Consider the following 20474-nt stretch of genomic DNA (forward strand, 5'->3'; position numbering starts at 1 on the left):
CTGGGCTTGTTGTCATTGCAGGCAATCTCAACGCTGTGCGTTACAGGAAAGACATCCTCCTCCCTCACTTTCTCAATAGCAAGTCTATGCTCACTGAGTTTGTACATAGTCAAAGCTTTCCTTAAGTTTGTGTCAGTTACAGTGGTCAGATATATTCGGCTACTGTGTACTCTCTGTTTAGGGCCAAATAGCATTCTAGTTGCAGGCTTGTTTTCGAGTTGCTGTGCGTTTTGTTGCCAACCTATTTTGCTACCTGACAACTTTACGGTTTTCACTTTTTTAATTACCGTTCATATATTTATTTATTTTTTCCTCAACTTTTTCACTCCGGACGCTTTATCTGGACACGATTCGTCAGGACCTCCAACAGCCGAAGCTAAGTAGTAACATTAACATGATGCCTTCTAATTGTAGTTGCTGTTCTCGCCTTACGGCGAGGATAGCTGTGCTACAAGCCCAGCTTCAGACGCAATCGTTAGGCAAGGGTAATTTCAGTGTAGGAAAGGATGAAACAGCGTCTGTGCCACCAGTAAGTACAGATAGTAGTATAAATCCCCTGGCACAGTCCCCACAGCTGGACAACTTTCTCACGGTTTCTGGAAGGAAATGCTGTAGGAAAGCGGGTCGGAGTCAGAGGCCGAGTCTTCTCTGGTCTCTACTCCTCCCGTGAAGCTTCCCACCGTTAGCTCTGACAAATTGAAAACTCTAGTCATTGGCGACTCCATTACCCGCAGTTGATGAATCTTGTTATGTTCATACAAATATTTACACATGTTAAGTTTGCTGAAAATTAACGCAGTTGACAGCGAGAGGACGTTTCTTTTTTTTTGCTGAGTTTACATATTATATAAAACATTTTCAGACACAGCTTATTTTACATGAGTTATCTTTTGTTTATTTTTAGTCCCATCCATCAGCTCCACTCAACCCCTCTCATCCTTCAGCTCCACTCAACCCCTCTCATCCTTCAGCTCCACTCAACCCCTCCCATCCTTCAGCTCCACTCAACCCCTCCCATCCTTCAGCTCCACTCAACCCCTCCCATCCTTCAGCTCCACTCAACCCCTCCCATCCTTCAGCTCCACTCAACCCCTCCCATCCTTCAGCTCCACTCAACCCCTCCCATCCTTCAGCTCCCCTCAACCCCTCCCATCCTTCATCTCCACTCAACCCCTCCCATCTCTGAAGACTATCCAGTTTTGATTTATATGCACTGTTTGATGTGTTGTAAACTTCACAAAACTATTTTTTTTAAATAAAATTGGGCATTAAAGTGTAAGATCATATATCTTACTGCTATATTACATTGCATCATATCAGTATCAGTATCTGTATCTCATACTGCTGAGGATGGCATGTCATTGAATCTTAGGGGGTAATGAAAGAGGGGGAGCAGAGAATTTGCAGTTTTGGTGTTGAATAGCATTTAAAATGTGTCATTCCAGGTTTGACAGATAGATTAATCCAGGCTTGAATTATCCACTAAACCTGTGAGTGTATTTGTGCCTCTGTGTGCATGACAGCAGAAGAAATGGGGCAGCATAACTGAGCAACACTGCAGCATCCATCTCTGCATTCCTCACCCACTTGCTCTTTCTTTCTCCACCTCTTCTCCCCCTCTCTCCATCTCTCTCCCCATGTCCCTCCCTCCCCCCCTCTTCTCCCCCTCTCTCCATCTATCTCCCCATGTCCCTCCCTCCCCCCCCTCTACCCTCCCTCTCTCCATTTCATTCGCTCAGCTGCTCTCCTTGTTAAGGGTGTCCCAATCTGCCTCAGCAGCACAGATCAGTCCAGCCTCTCTCTCTCTCTCTCTCTCTCTCTCTCTCTCTCTCTCTCTCTCTCTCTCTCTCTCTCTCTCTCTCTCTCTCTCTCTCTCTCTCTCTCTCTCTCTCTCTCATAAGAGCAACGCATGCACAAACACTCGCGCACACACCCACCTACCACGCAGAGACACAACCTCAGGCGCGCTCACACACACGCAGACACACACGCAGGCACAGAAGGGCACACTGAGCAACCTCATCTACCAGCTCCAAGACACAGCCAGAGCCAGCTAAAAGACACAGCCCTGTAACAGCAGACCAGCATGGATTATCTGAAGAAGGGATTCTCCATGGCCAAGGAAGGCGCGGTGGCTGCAGCGGAGAAGACCAAGGCAGGGGTGGAGGGGGCAGCTGCCAAAACCAAGGAGGGGGTAATGTATGTGGGTGAGTACAGGAGTGATGATGGGGAAAGGTGTGGAGGATAGACAGTGGTGGAGAGGGTTAGCTGAAAATAGTACATCACAGTTTTTATGTGGGATAATCTGGCTTACATTTTGATCCTGTGAAGCCCTCCTGGGGTGCTTGTATTTGATGGATGAGTGATGGATGAGTGATGTGTGAGGGATGGGTGAGTGCACTAATTGTTCAGCAAGGTTTGAATAAAATGGGACAGACAACCAGGCAGGGCTAAATATGGCTGGTGATGGAAACATGGATACAGATAGGAAGGGAACGTTGAACAAGAAAAGGAGAATGATGGCAAAGACAATGGAGAAAAGCAGAAAAAAGGGTCAGAAAGGGAGAGAAAGATATTGATGTATTTTAGATTGCATATGCCTCAGGCAAGAGATGTTCTATTCAAAGAGGGAAAAGTCTGGTTGAGTGGTACTGAGGTACTCTATTCATTATGTAGAGTGTAATGACCAACAGAACGTTGACAAACAATATTGATGGTCATACACACACACACACACACACACACACACACACACACACACACACACACACACACACACACACACACACACACACACACACACACACACACACACACACACACACACACATACAGTACACCTGTTACACATACAGTACACCCACTTAATGTGACAGGGGGATATGGATGAGAAAATCCTATTGTAGAGCACTGGGAGGTGATTGTACTGTGTGTGTGTTCACATATTTTCCCCAATCGGTGCGTATGTGATAATACAGTATAGTGGTGCTAGGGAGAGGTCTATGATTCTGAGTATAGTTCAGATCAGCTCATCTCTGCTGTACCACCCACCTGGCTGTCAGCCCGCTGCAGCAGTGAGATTTAACATGGGCGTCTCGGATTCTCAGAGTGACTAATGCAGCTCCACTGTTGGACCCCCCGTCAACCCAGCCCAACCCAACACAGCACAATATAGCACAGCCCAGCTCTGCAGCCCTGAGCACCACTGACACATACGTTCTAAGAAAAAAGGGTTCCAAAGGGGTTCTTCGGCTGTCCCCATAGGATAAACTTTATTGGTTCCCGCTAGAACCCTCTCGGGTTCCCTGTAGAACCCTCTGCGGAAAGGGTTCTTCATTGAACTCAAAATGATTCTACCAGGAACCAAAAAGGGTTCTTCAAAGGATTCACCTATGAGGACAGCCAAAGAACTGACACATTAGAACTGACACACTGACACATTAGAACACTGAGACATTAGAACACTGAGACATTAGAACACTGACACATTAGAACACTGATTCATACAGAACACTGACACATTAGAACTGACACATTAGAACTGACACACTGACACATTAGAACACTGACACATTAGAACACTGAGACATTAGAACACTGATTCATACAGAACACTGACACATTAGAACTGACACATTAGAACACTGAGACATTAGAACACTGATTCATACAGAACACTGACACATTAGAACACTGATTCATACAGAACACTGACACATTAGAACTGACACATTAGAACACTGACACATAAGAACACTGAGACATTAGAACACTGATTCATACAGAACACTGACACATTAGAACACTGACACATTAGAACACTGATTCATACAGATATCAACAATTCAAAGTTGGCCTTAGTGGGAGTGGCCATAGAATTCTATGGGCGTGACCTATTAAGAAAAGTACACTACATGACCAAAATGATGTGGACACCTGCTCATCAAAAATCTCATTCCAAAATGAGCATTAATATGGAGTTGGTTCCCCCCATTGTTGCTATAACAGCCTTCTGAGAATGCTTTCAAATAGATGTTGGAACATTGCTGCGGGGACTTCCATCCATTCAACCTCAAGAGCATTAGTGAGGTCAGGCACTGATGTTGGGCAATTAGGCCTGGCTCGCAGTCACATTCCAATTCCTACCAAAGGTGTTCGATGGGGTTGAGGTCAGGGCTCTGTGCAGGCCAGTCAAGTTCTTCCACCCTGACGTCGACAATCCATTTCTGTATCAACCTTGCTTTGTGCACGGGGGCACTGTCATGCTTAAAACAGGAAAGGGCCTCCAGAAAACTGTTGCCACAAAGTTGGAAGCACAGAATCGTCTAGAATGTCATTGTATGCTGTAGCGTTAAGATTTTCCTTCTCAGGAACTAAGGAGCCTAGACCGAACCATCAAAAACAGCCCAAGATCATTATTCCTCCTCCACCAAACTTTAGAGTTGGCACAGTGCATTGGGTCAGGTAGCATTCTCCTGGCATCCGCCAAACTCAGATTAGTCCGTCTGACTGCCAGATCACTCCAGAGAACGCGTTTACACTGCTCCACAGTCCAATGGCGGTGAGCTTTACACCACTCCAGCCGACGCTTGACATTGCGCATGGTGATCTTAGGTTTGTGTGCGGCTGCTCGGCCATGGAAACCCATTTCATGAAGCTCCCGACAAACAGTTCTTGTGCTGACATTGCTTCCAGAGGCAGTTTGGAACTCGGTAGTGAGTGTTGCAACAATTTGTACACGCTACACGCTTCAGCACTCGGCAGTCCTGTTCTGTGAGCTTGTGTGGCCTACCACTTCGCTGCTGATCCGTTGTTGCTCCTAGACGTTTCCACGTCACAACAACAGCAATTACAGTTCACCGGGGCAGCTCGAGCAGGGAAGAAATTTGATGAACTGACTCGTCCTATGACGGTGCCACATTAAAAGTCACTGAGCTCTTCAGTACGGGTCATTCTAATGCCAGTGTTTGTCTATGGAGATTGCATAGCTTTGTGCTCAATTGTATACACCTGTCAGCAACGGGTGTAGCTGAAATAGCCAAATCCACTAATTTGAAGGGGTGTCCACATGCTTTTGTATATATATTGTATTTGTCATCATTTGGGGGTCCGGAACATAATTCAAAATCATTTGTAGACTGCAAATGGACCTCAAGAAGCTAAAATATAATAATTTCAAACCATTCTTACATTTGTATACGATCACGTCTCCATATTATGCGTGGGAATAGTTGAAGAGATTTCTTGAATTAAAATCACTTAATTTCCTGATATTTTTACATTTTATGTCCATCAATGAAAATAAGAAAATAAAAAATGAAACTTGTAGGGCCAACTGAAACCACCCGCTGGCCAAATTCGGCTTGAGTGCCGCCAGTTGGAGAACGAAGGCCAAGTTTGGCGAGTTGGTCCACCAGACTCTTCACACATTTGGGCGGAAGTGTCTGGGTACCAGATTACAGCACTAACAACCTAGAGAAGAGGGGCGGAGAGGAAATGGTAGAGAATGAAGGAGAACAAGAGGGAAAGGATAAATGAATTAATAAATGAAACATTTGAGAGTGACGTGATTCCTGGGGGGAGGAGAAGAGGATGGGAAGAAAAAAGAAAAAGAGAGAGAGGCAGAGAAAGAGAGATGAGAGAATGAGAGCGAGGGAACGAGATTATGAATGAGTGGGTGGTGCACTCAGAATCCAGTTCGTGGGATTATCATTCATTGGATGTCAATAAGCAGAGATAGAGGAGGCTGTATCCATCTTCATCCATCATCATAAATCATCCCCACCACACGGAGGCGGTCTGTCATCCACCCCGTTCTGCTGAACGACCTGGTGGAGCCATTCAGCCACAGAGGGCAGAGCCCATCACATTTCATTGGTGTATTGATCTTCACAGCACTGTAAAGAGATCATTGAACCTCTACTGCACAGCCAGATATCTCATCAGCATGACCAAGCTACATGTCGGTCTATTCTCCTTTATTTTTTCATCTTCGTTGTTCTTTCCCCTTCTTCTGAGAGAGAAGGGTGCAGCGTACTACCCCCCCCCCCCATCAGATATGTGATCAAACAACCGAGTGCTCTGAGACAGTGCTGTTGGAGCAGTTGAGCGTGCGGAGCATACTGAGGCTTTTACACACAGCCAAGCCCCACCAGGCCTCCATCACACACGTTACTGTGTGAGTCATCTACAGAGTGTAAGAGAGAATGGATTATGTTTTTTTTTTTAAGGAGGAGATTTGTCACGAATCCCCCCGAACCCTGATCTGCTGCCTCTGTTTATCTGCACAGCCTCTCAGTGAGCCCTTATCCTGTGTGTGTGTGTGTGTGTGTGTGTGTGTCCATGTCTGCCCGTGCCTGTGTTCGTTGACTACGTTCATCTGTTTGAGTGTGAGCACTTTATTCAGTGAGTGCGGGATTGACTGATGTCTGTACGCAGTGTACTATCGTGTGAGGCGATCTAGTGTGAATTCACTACTGTGTGGTCCACAGGATGCTGGTGCTAATGGCTGGAGCGGAATCAGGGGAATGGTAGCAGCCTCCTGTGGTATGGACTTATTACAACATACTAGGCATTGACCAGGTGCATTATGTGTTGTTTTTATATATATATATATATATATATGTGTGTGTGTGTATGTGCGGGCATGTATCTATATATTGGCGTGAGGTGTAGGTGTGTGTGTGTGTGTGTGTGTGTGTGTGTGTGTGTGTGTGTGTGTGTGTGTGTGTGTGTGTGTGTGTGTGTGTGTGTGTGTGTGTGTGTGTGTGTGTGTGTGTGTGTGTGTGTGTGTGTGTGTGTGTGTGCAATGGTGCAGGCATGTATCTATATTGGTGTGTGTATGTGATGCTCAGCTGCTGCTGGGTGGGTGGCAGACAGTCACGAGGCCCAGTGCTCCAGGACAGGGAGTGTGCAGAACTGAGAGGAGGGAGGGAGGGCACAGGCTGTCTCCTACAATCACAGATGAGAGGTCACAGTGTGCCAGAGTGTCCCCTCACATCACAGCTGAGACGTGAATATACTACCACCACTACCGCCATCACACACACACACAGTTGCACGTACGCATGTACACACACACACACACACACAGTTGCGTATGTATGTCTACACACACACACACAATGGTTAGTAATGATCCTATTATGTCTGGATTGTACTGCTCTCCATTAATTTAGCCACAGTGTTCTTTTGTTCATCAAACGATAACTGAGCTGTACAGTGTGTGTCTTTCAATTGATAAACAATGTTAAAATGCAATATTTCTTATTCCTCCTCCTCATTCGTCCGCTGCCTTCCCACTCCCTCTTTCTTCTTATGGTTACAGAATAAGCACCATCTTACCATAGAAGGATTAAGATGTGTGTAGATGAATCAGAAGCAGTGAGAAGAGACAGAGCGAGAGAGAGAGAGAGAGAGAGAGAGACTGGATGGAGAGAGAGAGGGAGAAGAAAATGCAATGAAACCCACCAATACATCTCTCATGGCAGACAAAACATTTAGCTGGCCAGCACGCATGTGAGATTTGTTTCTGAGTGCCGAGATTACTACACACAGAATCAAAGATGCTATAGCATTCTGATGAGACAATGAGGTCCTGTGTTTCAGTTGTTATCTTTGAATATAAACACGCGAACAGGATGTTTTGTGGGTGTGTAGTCATGTATTATAGTAACAGTATTTACCATCTCAGGTGCAGGGGAGGTAACTGTTGCCACAGTCACAATGTCTCTCTGCTGATATGAAGTCATGTTAGATTCCTCACGAAAACTGACATCAAGTTACAACATTGATGGCTGCCTGCTGATGTTACCTCTCTATTGATTTTACAGCATTAACAATACAATAGCCTGGCTCCTGTGTCTGTGTTTTTTCCTGTGTTCTACATTGGACAGTTGGACTTTAGCTCATGGCAATTTCCATGTCCCTAGTACTAAATTAGCCCATTGTTGTGTAGGGAGTTAAATAACAATGACACGCTTGACTTGAGCGATGTGTTTGTGTGGGGACTGGGGAGGGATTTTCAAAAACGCCCAGCTCAAAGGGTCAGCAGGGGGAACAGAGCAACGGCTTGTTGTGCTGGTGATTTGCATGAGAGGTAGAGAGAGAGAGAGAGCGAGAGAGAGAGAGAGAGAGGTAGAGAGAGAGAGGTAGAGAGAGAGGTAGAGAGAGAGAGGTAGAGAGAGAGAGAGAGAGGGAGAGAGAGGGGGGGGGGAGTGAGAGATCCACTCCAATGCTCCATGCCAGTTGTATTGAGGAGGTTGAGTGGGTTTGGCCGGCCAGCAGGCCTCAACCCATACAGCTCTATGGCTGAAGGAATGGCTGACCTTTTCTCTCCTCAAGGAGTCTTTGTGAGCCAGAGATGAGCTGAGCTCCAGAGGGCCCAGAGAGACAGAGCAGAGCACTGTGACAGAGCCTGGGAGAGAACAGACAATACTGGACCAGCTGAGCAGAACCCATTGCTCTTAGAACAGACAACAAGGATCTGGCCCTATGTAATAACCATTAGAGAGGGAGACTGATTCTCTGTGCCTAATTCATCAAGTATTGAAGTGTTAGGGAAGCCTGGAGATGTTGATCCTGGTGTCCTCGCTAAGTTATTCCAATTTGCCTTTTGATTTGGAAGCTGAGTCCCCCCATCCAATGTTAATCCATGTAGAGAGGAACCAAGCTCTGAGGGGTGGCCAGTCCTCTTCTGGATGTGCCGGGTGGAGATTATAAGAGTACATGGCCATTTAAGGCCAGAGTGTTTTTCTAGATGTTCAAACGTTTATAGATGAACAGCAGGGTCAAATAATAATCAGTGGTTGTAGAGGGTGCAACAGGTCAGCACCTCAGGAGTAAATGTCAGTTGGCTTTTCCTAGCCGAGCATTCAGAGGTCGAGACAGCAGGTGTGGTAGAAAGAGAGAGAGTCGAACGTAGAATGTCCGGTGAACATGGCAGGATTCCCCTAGCCACAGGCAGAGCAGTTGAAACAGGAGCAGCAGCACGACCAGTTGGACTGGGTACCGCCAGGAGTCATCAGGCCGGGTAGTCCTGAGACATGATCCTATGGCTCAGGTCCTCCAGGAGAGGGAGAGAGAGAAAGAGAGAATTCGAGGGAGCATACGTAAATTCACACAGGACACCAGATAAGACAGGAGAACACCAGATATAACAGACTGATCCTAGCCCCCCGGCACATAGGCTATTACAGCATAGATATTGGAGACTGAGACAGGGGTGGGTCAGGGGACACTGTGGCCCCGTCCGACGATACACCCAGACAGGGCCAACCAGGCAGGTTATAACCCCACCCACTTTGCCAAAGCACAGCCCCCACACCACTAGAGGGATATCAACAGATCATCAACTTACTACCCTAAGACGAGGCTGAGTATAGCCCACAAAGATCTCCTCCACCGCACGAGCCCGAGGAGGCGCAAAACCGGACAGGAAAATCACGTCTGTGACCAGGATAAGACCAAGATAAAACCCACTCAAGTGACGCACCCCTCCGAGGGACGGTACGGAAGAGCACTAGTAAGCCAGTGACTCAGCCCCCATAATAGGGTCAGGGGCAGAGAATCCCAGGGGAGAGAGAGGAGCCGACCAGGCAGAGAAAGCAAGGGTGGTTCGTCGCTCTACTTCCATGTGGTTCACATTTGCACCCCTGGGCCAGACTACACTTAATCATAGGACCAACGGAAAATATGAGTCTTCAGTAATGACTTAATGGTCGAGACCATAAAAATGGAGCTCTATAGGAGAAAACCCTGCCTCCAGGTGTTTGCTTAGAAATTCTAGGGACAATGAGGCCTGCGTCTTCTGACCGTAGCGTACACGTAGGTATGTAAGGCAGGACTAAATCGGAGAGATAGGTAGGAGCAAGCCCATGTAATGCTTTGTAGCATAGCAGTAAAACCTTGAAATCAGCCCTAGCCTAACACGAAGCCAATGTAGAGAGGCTAGCAATGGAGTAATATGATCAAATATTTTGGTTCTAGTCAGGATTCTAGCAGCTGTGTTTAGCACTAACTGAAGTATATTTAGTGCTTTATCCGGGTAGCCGGAGAGTAGAGCATTGCAGTAGTCTAATCTAGAAGTGACAAAAGCATGGATTAGCCTTTCTTCATCATTTTTGGACAAAAAGTTTCAGATTTTTGCAATGTTACGAAGATGGAAAAAAAGCTGCCCTTTAAATATTTTCGATATGTTCGTCAAAAGAGAGGTCAGGGTCCAGAGTAATGCCGTGGTCCTTCACAGTTTTATTTGAGACGACTGTACAATCATCAAGATGAATTGTCAGATCCAAAAGCAGATCTCTTTGTTTCTTCGGACCTAGAACTAGCAACTCCGTTTTGTCCGAGTTTACAGTACTTGGAGTTTGAGAAACGTCATTTAAACATAAATCATCTAGCATCTGTTTCTCTCCTTTACAGGCAACAAGACAAAGGACGGAATGGTAGCAGGTGTGAACACAGGTAAACACTACCCACAGAAAGTATCCTGCGCTACATCGCAGAAGTATACAGGGATCAGGCTTTTTTCACAAAACAAATTCTGAGGTGAAACATCGGTTCTCCGAGGACAGAGTGTGACAACCCCCTGTCCCCCTTCTCCCAGTGGCCCAGAGAACAACTGACCAAGCCAATATTGTCGGGGACGCAACGGTCGCCGGAGCCAATGAGCTGTCTCAGCAAACAGTGGAAGGGATGGAGAACGCAGCGGTGAACTCCGGATTGGTGAACCAGGTGAGTCACATCCTGTCTTTTCATATTGTGAACATTATTACAAACCCCTCTCCACTACGGGGAACTGTGGGCTGGACGGTTGGAGGTGGTTGTAATAGAGACAGTTATAACAGACTTGAGATCAGCCTTGTGATTACAGGAGTAGAGACTTCAACAGGTCCATCCTTCAACAATCTTATCCTGGTCTCAAAAAGACAGATTTTTCCAAGTTGACTTGTCGTATTAATGTTTGTGTTCATATCTCTGATTTTAGTGTCTCTGTTATAAGGAATGCAGAGGAAAAGGATCAACGCTTACTTGTGTCTTTTATGTTTGTGTCTGTCTGTCTGTGCGTGTTGTTGGTAACTTGTATAATTTCTTCTCCTTCCACCCATAACTGTTGTGTCTGGCAGGAACAGGAAGAAGCTGTAGCTCTGGACACTGAGCCTGAGGTGGCTGGTTCTGGTTCTGAAGGGGTGTGTGGTGGATAGTTTCGTAGAATGAATGAATGAATGAATGCACGGCATGATGCTTGCTGCCTTTATTGTCTTCTTCTCATTGAAGCACCATGCCTTTATATGCAGTAATACGCTGTCAACTTGGGTGCTGGCTGGTACAGTCGTCTATAGGAGTGATTGGGTGCTGGCAGGTAGGCAACAGTAGTGATTGGGTGCTGGCAGGTAGGCAGCAGTGGTGATTGGGTGCTGGCAGGTAGGCAGCAGTGGTGATTGGGTGCTGGTTGGTTTGAGGGTGGACAGGTGGGCGTGCGACCGGTCAGCTCCAAATGAGCTAATATTTCCTCAAACTGGGAATGTATGTTCACATTGAGAAAACATTTCCAATCACAAATCATACAATGAATTCAAAGGAATGTAGACCATGTAATTGTTTTCTATGCATATACATGAAATATACATGAAATATACATGAAATATACATGAAATATACATGAAATAACACAACACATGTCAAGGTAGAGTATGAATACTCAATTCATTATTGTGTTGTGGTCGTTTGTACTGCAGTGAAGATACAGCAGCTGTGTCCCCGCTATATTACAGTCGGAGGCATCATGCCCAGAGGGGGCACAGGGGCACAGGGGCACGTGCTCCCTCAGATTTGTCTTGTTTAAAAAAATGTATTTACATTTTTTGTTGTTTGTTTGTTTCTCTGTAATACTAATAGCCACCTAGCAATGTGATGAAGTTGGCTTTAGCTCGCCCAGATAGATCCAATCTCACAACCTCATAACTAGCTACCAAGAAGACATTTCAGGCTATCAATCAAGTTAGAGTAGCTAGCTTGTCTAACTAGGTTGGCGGACTTTGGAAAATGAAGCTAAATGTACTGAATAAGACTCACATTCCTTTCTCCCATCTTTTACCCAGAGATCATAGCAGATATGCAGAGAAGCATATTATGTTCCTTAAAAAAAAGAAAAGAATAACCAGTCAGGAGGATCCAGACTGCTCAAGATGCATGCTTAGATATGCAGATTTTATTTCACCTTTATTTAACTAGGCAAGTCAGTTAAGAACAAATTCTTATTTTACAATGATGGCCTATCCCAGCCAAACCCTCCCCTAAACCTGGATGACGCTGGGCCAATTGTGCGGCGCCCAATGGGACTTCCGATCACGGCCGGTTGTGATACAGCCCATGGATCGAACCAGGGTCTGTAGTGACGCCTCTAGCACTGAGGTGCAGTGCCTTAGACCGCTGCACCACTCGGGTGCAAAATTACTAATTCCACTCTAAATCTATATTCTGTGTTTGTGGGTGAACATGCAGGCATGGGTGAGTGTACGTTTATGTATGCCTGAGTGCGTGGGTATGCGTGTGTGGGGGCATGTGTGCATTTGTGCATGTGTAGACTTGACGTAACATAGTAAATGTCAATCTGAGACACTCAAATTAGTATTATATGTTACGTTAGCTATGTTAACAGATGTTTACTTAAGGCAAAAATTAAAGTAGGATGGTTGGTCGGGGTCGATGGGTGGACGTATAATGTGAACGTCTAGTAACCCAAAGGTTGAGAGTTCAAATCTCATCATTGACAACTTTAGCATTTTATTTCTTACTTACACATGTTTTATTACTTAGCATGTTAGCCAACCTTCCCCTAACCCTAACCCTTCCCCTAACCTTAACCCTAACCTTCACCCTTATAGCTAACCCTTCCCCTAACCTTAACCCTTATAGCTAACCCTTCCCCTAACCCTTCCCCTAACCTTAACCCTAACCTTAACCCTTATAGCTAACCCTTCCCCTTCCCCTAACCCTTCCCCTAACCTTAACCCTAACCTTAACCCTTATAGCTAACCCTTCCCCTAACCCTAACCTTAACCCTTCCCCTAACCCTAACCTTAACCCTTATAGCTAACCCTTCCCCTAACCCTTAACCTTAACCCCTAACCCTTCCCCTAACCTTAACCCTTATAGCTAACCATTCCCCTAACCCTAACCTTAACCCTTATAGCTAACCATTCCCCTAACCCTAACCTTAACCCTTATAGCTAACCCTTCCCCTAACCCTAACCTTAACCCTTATAGCTAACCCTTCCCCTAACCCTAACCTTAACCCTTATAGCTAACCCTTCCCCTAACCCTTATAGCTAACCCTTCCCCTAACCCTAACCTTAACCCTTATAGCTAACCCTTCCCCTAACCCTAACCTTAACCCTTATAGCTAACCCTTCCCCTAACCCTAACCCTTAACCCTTATAGCTAACCCTTCCCCTAACCCTAACCTTAACCCTTATAGCTAACCCTTCCCCTAACCCTATCCTTAACCCTTATAGCTAACCCTTCCCCTAACCCTAACCTTAACCCTTATAGCTAACCCTTCCCCTAACCCTAACCTTATAGCTAACCCTTCCCCTAACCCTTAACCCTTATAGCTAACCCTTCCCTAACCCTATCCTAACCCTTATAGCTAACCCTTCCCCTAACCCTAACCTTAACCCTTATAGCTAACCCTTATTTCCCCTAACCCTAAACCTTAACCCTTATAGCTAACCCTTCCCCTAACCCTAACCCTTCCCCTTAACCTTAAGCTAGCTAACCCTTCCCCTAACCCTAACCCTACCCTTCCCTTAACCTTAACCCTTATAGCTAACCCTTCCCCTAACCCTAACCTTAACCCTTATAGCTAACCCTTCCCTAACCCTAACCTTAACCCTTATAGCTAACCCTATCCTTAACCCTTATAGCTAACCCTTCCCTAACCCTAACCTTAACCCTTATAGCTAACCCTTCCCTAACCCTAACCTTAACCCTTATAGCTAACCCTTCCCTAACCCTAACCTTAACCCTTATACCCTTATAGCTAACCCTTCCCTAACCCTACCTTAACCCTTATAGCTAACCCTTCCCCTAACCCTATCCTTAACCCTTATAGCTAACCCTTCCTTAACCCTAACCCTTCCCTAACCCTAACCTTAACCCTTATAGCTAACCCTTCCCCTAACCCTATAATAAACCTTCCCTAACCCTTAACCCTTATAGCTAACCCTTAACCCCTAACCCTTATAGCCTTCCCCTAACCCTAACCCTTATAGCTAACCCTTCCCTAACCCTAACCTTAACCCATATAGCTAACCCTTCCCTAACCCTAACCCTTAACCTTAACCCTTATAGCTAACCCTTAACCCTTATAACCCTAACCTTAACCCTAACCCTTCCTTATAGCTAACCCTTAACCCTATAGCTAAAACCTTAACCCCTAACCCTAACCTTAACCCTTATAGCTAACCCTTCCCTATCCTTAACCCATAAGCTAACCCTTCCCCTAACCTTAACCCTTATAGCTAACCCTTCCCCTAACCCTATCCTTAACCCTTATAGCTAACCCTTCCCCTAACCCTAACCTTAACCCTTATAGCTAACCCTTCCCCTAACCCTTATAGCTAACCCTTCACGTAATGGGTGATGGACGTCCACAAATGAATACTTACTATACGAAACGTAATATATCATACTAAATGGAGTGTCTCTGATTTACGTACAGAATAATATGAATGCCCTGAGCCCCGAGACCAGGTTGCTGTGCATGCCTGTGTGTGTGTGTGTGTGTGTGTGTGTGTGTGTGTGTGTGTGTGTGTGTGTGTGTGTGTGTGTGTGTGTGTGTGTGTGTGTGTGTGTGTGTGTGTGTCCTTTCTTCTTTCAGGCTCTTTATAATGTAAATCAAGAAGATCCATCTGCAATTACATCCACAGCTCAAACCATCTGTCCATCGCTCCTCTCCACAACATACATTCAACCCCCTCCCTTTTTCAATCTCCTATCTCTCCGTCTCGCTCTCACAGCTCTGTCATGTGCCATTTTCAAAGGCACTTAAAAGCCTTTTGTGGGAGAGAGTACAGTAGGGGCAAGGTCAAGTATAACAACCATATCCATACCCGATGACATGCTACAATCACTCTCATTTTCACAATCTCAGTCTCTGATATATTATGTGGTTAGGACATGATTAAAGTCAGTTCCTGCTAGAATTGCCCGTATGAATTATAATCATTATAATATTGGGGATTGAGGTCATATTTATTCCCACAGCAATAACTTTAATTATATTAACATTTCTACAACCAAATCAGGCAATATTGCCACTGCAATGAATGATCAGAATCAAACTTGATTATCAAACTTTAGACCATTCACCAAACTATTACCATAATACCATGCCGGGAATCATAATTATAATTGATATCCTAGTAGAGATGATTGCAAAGCTAATTGATGGGCATGAATAAACTCGTGAGGAAACTGTCTAGGACGTATCTTTTTTCCTAAGTGCCTGAGCCCGTAATATCGCAATGCATGTTCTCCCATTGAAGCCTCAACTCCCCTACTAAAGAGATGCCCGTGCATGTCCATTAACCAAAAACCGTGGTTTAAATACACGGACATCTGTATTTCTTTCCAGTTTAACCCTCCTCCAAATCCATAACTCACATGCTCAGCTGGATATTGCATCAGAGGAAGTTGTCATCGCCATCCTCCTCTGTAGCAGCAACAGGCGGCTGCCGCAGCGATAGGTGTAGAGACGGTATCTATTCATTCACATGCTGATCCCCATTCTCTGTTTGTACCACACAGAGTGACTTCTCTCAGGGAGCTGAGCAGGCAGGACAGTAGGTGAGTGTGTTTGTTTGTACAGTAGGTGTATAAAGGGGTGGGTTCTGTGTGTGCTTTGCGTGTTGAAGTATTACCTATGTTCATGTGTTTATGTATGACCAGGCGTAAGGTGGTATAACACCCATCTCCTCTTGGAATAGCCATATGCTAATGTGAACTGCTTAATTAAAGGGGCAATCAGCGGTTGCCACATCAATCTTTGGGACTTAGAAATGAATCATATGTACCCATTGATTCTTGAAGAACATAACTTATAGACAGACGCATCGTGAGCTTCGTTCAACTGTCGTACCCCATCAGAACTCAAGATATCAGCTTGTTTTACTCCAGCGTTTGTAAACAAATGACATGTAAACAAACACTGTACAGTCTCAAAACATGGTTAAAACTATCATTTTGATATCATGGATGGTCAGTCCTTGCGCCCATAGCTCTGCCTATGAATTTGAGAGTGGGTACATTTCTCCAGCCCCATCCCTCAGCTTTTTTTTTTTTACCGAAACAGGGCTGGGGAGCTTGCTTTGATATTATTTCTACTGCTGATTGCCACTTTAAGGGGGTTCTAATATTGCTGTGACATTTGATTTAGTGTTCAAATAACAGAAGTGATCTACTAACGTGAAAAGGTTTTGTTTTACTCGAGGGGCCGTGGGGAAAAAAGCCTTAGCTCAAAGACCCAAGCGGTTATGATGACCCCACAGCTCCAGATATGGGGTTAGATGTGAGCTGGGGGATTTGGTACACCTGTGCATCATTCACTCATACCCTATAGCAGGAACCATATGCTCTCGTAAATTGAAGCAGACCTTTTTATATACTGTATTTATATTACGTCCACTGTCTAAAATGGGGCACGAAACGAGGATGGCACCCAAAACTGCCAGATAATCCAACACTCTGCCTAAACAGACACATTGGATAGTCTTTATCCATTATAATCACTTCATTTGGAACGTAAAGTGTACTGATGTGTACCATCTGCAGTGGAAATATGTGACTTCTGCTCCTCTCATTCACAATATTTACCCTTTCTTTCTTTCTTTCTTTCTTCCTTTTTCTTTCTCTCTCCTTACCTCAGGAGTGTTGGTTCTGACATCAGTGATCTGCAGCAGCCTCCCTCGTCCTCTCTTCCGGAAGAAATACCGTGTTAGATGCTGCTCGACCTGCGTTTCCCATTGCCAACTCTTGTTTCTGGGGAGGACTACCAACCCCGGTGTGCCCCCCTCCCTCTGATGCTTTCTTTGTGTGACTCGATGGAAACTAAACATTCTGAAAGATCCTCCCCATCCACAACATCCCTCACCATACAAGCTACACATTCCTGCCCCGTATACCTTTACCGTCCATGTCCCTCACCCCTGACTATTACCCACCTTACCACTGTGACCCCCACCCCCCCATTCCCTTTGCCCACCACTCCAGGTCATCCTACACGATACCACACATACACATACACAAACATACAGTTCACACATGCATACACACCAGGACATTGAGAAAGACTTGGCAGAACAATACTTTTAGTAATACTTTTCTCCGAGAGGGTTGGCAATGTGAGACTTCCTGGTAGTGTGCACTCTGTCAGATAATGTAACACCGGTACTTATACAGTAGATGTACTTATGTCAGTGTATGCGTTGGTCAGGTTTGTTGATGAAGATGTGTGTTGAAGTGAGTTCATTTAACCCCTTGTGTCTTAATGCCTGACGCCCCCTCATCCTTATTGTGACAGAACAGAGGGTGACACTTTATTTAGATAGCCCGGATTTTCCATCTGTAGGCGCTCTACAGATGGCCATGCGATCAGCAAACTATCTTGCTAAGGTTACTGCTAGGGTTAGGTTTAGAATACGGGTTAGGGTTTAGTAGATAGTTAGTTGAAATGTTACTGATAGTCTATAGATTGTCCATCTGTCGATACTCTACAGACTATCCAAATAAAGTGTTGCGAAACAGGGTTCAGGGTCAGAGTGAAGGTGAAGTTATGGATTAACAGCTCCCCCATCACATGACCCAGGCCGTCTCGCACATGCCTACCTCAAGACGTGAATACGAGTAGTCGACAGGTCAAATACCTTGACATCCCGTACATCTGGTCTTCGAGGAATACAATTTCTCCGCCCCCTCATCATGCTTTCACTCTGATCCTTCATTCAAGCGACGGCTACAGGTCACTCAACAGTGTACCCTCTGCCCCCCTCCCCCCTGTCTGTCTGCTTTCGGTGACTTGAACAGGTCTTTTAAACCATCGCGGTGTTTGTCCTTTTGAAGCCGTCTCAAACGAGACTGCGTGTTGCCTTACTAACATCCAGACACATAGACTCAGACACACATTCATTGGGACTAAAAACACAACCTCAGACACATTCAAATTCACCTATTGCACACACGTATCCAAGAATTAGAGGTTACATACACACTGACACACACGTTCATCCAAAAATGCAAAATATATATGTTGGCATCAAAGCAGACTGCTTCTTTTATAAACAGTACAACTGAACTGAAATAAATACAATTTTATTTAAATCCAAAATGATTGTTTGTATCTGTCTTGTTTTATTCTCTTTCATTATGGGATAATAATTATTCTCAAGCCTGACACAATACAAAATTGGGGCAAACACCAATAGACTGCTCATTTAATTATTTACATTTTCTCTCATGCATGATATTCTTGGCTACTCCTTTATTATTCTGTCTTCTCTTGTTCTCTCTCTCTCCATCTTTCTCTCTCTCTTTCCCTTTCTATTTCCATACTCACCAGACTATCTGTGCAGTGGAGCCTAATGAATGCCTCTAGAAAGAAATGGTCTGTAAACTGTATGGTCATTCTGCAATGCTATTGAAGCAGGGTTCTTTTCTTTATTGACTCTTTGTCTGGTGTACTGATGACCTGCAGAGGGACGAACAGCAGAGCAGCTGCCGTAATAGACAGAACGTCGTCACAGACTCTCGACTGCCACCTGGTGTTGATTTGTGAAAAGCAGAGTGGTCCGCTTGGCTCTAGTTGAAAACAACAACAGAGCAATTACTTATTTAAGCCACATGCCCTGCCCTTCCATTTGCTTCCGAGAGTGATTCCCCAGGGATAGCAAACACACACACACACACACACACACACACACGTAAACATGTCAGAACTAGAGTTGAAATGTACTTTGAGTCCCAATATTACGCTTCATATACACTAGTCATTTAGCAGAAGCTCTTATCCAGAGGAACGTATAGTAGTGAATGGACAGGTTTTCATTTTTAATGGCCTTCTGTGGGAATGATCAAACCCACAACCCTGGCCTTGCAAGTGCCATGCTCTTACCAACTGAGCCACACAGGACATCACAGAAGACAGAAATATAACAAAAGTGTTTGACATAGAAAGTGTTTGACATTGTTGCAAAACCCGATCCTGAATCAAGTTGCTATGGAGACATTCCTAGAAATAATATTGATGTTGCCCCGTCCTTCAACCTGGTTATCACAATTCGTCTTCAGACATGTTTATGCTTGTTATGCTATGCATATTATTCATTGTTTCAGTGTTTGGACCAGCTCAGCCGGAAACAACAAACACCAATTAAAGTCTGCAACAAAGACTGCGTTCACACAGGCAGCCCAATTCTGATCTATTTTCACTTATTGGTCTTCTGACCAATCAGATCAGCGCTGAAAAGATCTGATATGAAAAGATCTGAAGTGATTGGTCAAAAGACCAATTAGTGGAAAAAAAGATCAGTAAAGGCAGCCACTGAGAGGACACACACACAAACACACACACACACAAAGTCACAAACATACACAGGAGACAGGGCGGTGAGAATGTTTTCACACACGGGTCCGTCTGCGTCACACGCATACTGTGCACACACACACATTGTTTACCAGAGGGGCTGTTTCTGTTCCCTCAGTGACACTTCTGTGTATTCTTGTCCTGATTTTAGCATGTGTAAGCATTCATCCCTCAGTGGACAATGTAGGATGGTCGTCCCAGGAGGCCTGACCAACTCAGGGCCCTTGATATGGTCAAATCAAATCAAATCAAATTGTATTTGTCACATACACATGGTTAGCAGATGTTAATGCGAGTGTAGCGAAATGCTTGTGCTTCTAGTTCCGACAATGCAGTGATAACCAACAAGTAATCTAACTAACAATTCCAAAACTACTGTCTTATACACAGTGTAAGGGGATAAAGAATATGTACATAAGGATATATGAATGAGTGATGGTACAGAGCAGCATACAGTAGATGGTATCGAGTACAGTATATACATATGAGATGAGTATGTAGACAAAGTAAACAAAGTGGCATAGTTAAAGTGGCTAGTGATACATGTATTACATAAGGATGCAGTCGATGATGTATAGTACAGTATATACGTATGCATATGAGATGAATAATGTAGGGTAAGTAACATTATATAAGGTAGCATTGTTTAAAGTGGCTAGTGATATATTTACATCATTTCCCATCAATTCCCATTATTAAAGTGGCTGGAGTTGGGTCAGTGTCAATGACAGTGTGTTGGCAGCAGCCACTCAATGTTAGTGGTGGCTGTTTAACAGTCTGATGGCCTTGAGATAGAAGCTGTTTTTCAGTCTCTCGGTCCCAGCTTTGATGC

General features: G+C 44.8%; 1 protein-coding gene and 1 long non-coding RNA gene across 4 annotated transcripts; one reads left to right on the plus strand and one right to left on the minus strand.

Annotated features, from left to right (window-relative positions):
- Positions 1-1888: 1888 nt before the first annotated feature.
- On the plus strand, positions 1889-18392 carry LOC127911080 (synuclein-like). Its single transcript, XM_052477348.1, has 5 exons — positions 1889-2207; positions 10423-10464; positions 10607-10734; positions 15814-15852; positions 16931-18392. Exons 1-4 carry the CDS (start codon positions 2087-2089, stop codon positions 15850-15852), a joined length of 330 nt encoding a protein of 109 aa, XP_052333308.1. The 5' UTR covers positions 1889-2086; the 3' UTR covers positions 16931-18392.
- On the minus strand, positions 12695-13575 carry LOC127911083 (uncharacterized). 3 transcript variants are annotated; one of them, XR_008077590.1, is made up of 3 exons: positions 13436-13575; positions 13182-13391; positions 12695-12904 (listed from the first exon to the last, which is right to left on the minus strand). It is a non-coding gene; the product is annotated as an uncharacterized LOC127911083 (long non-coding RNA). The 3 variants fall into 3 exon arrangements; XR_008077591.1 differs by having other exon boundaries at positions 13182-13292; positions 13361-13575; XR_008077592.1 differs by having other exon boundaries at positions 13510-13566.
- Positions 18393-20474: the final 2082 nt, after the last annotated feature.

The sequence above is a fragment of the Oncorhynchus keta genome, chromosome 2, assembly GCF_023373465.1.
Source record: "Oncorhynchus keta strain PuntledgeMale-10-30-2019 chromosome 2, Oket_V2, whole genome shotgun sequence".
Taxonomy (NCBI): domain Eukaryota; kingdom Metazoa; phylum Chordata; class Actinopteri; order Salmoniformes; family Salmonidae; genus Oncorhynchus; species Oncorhynchus keta.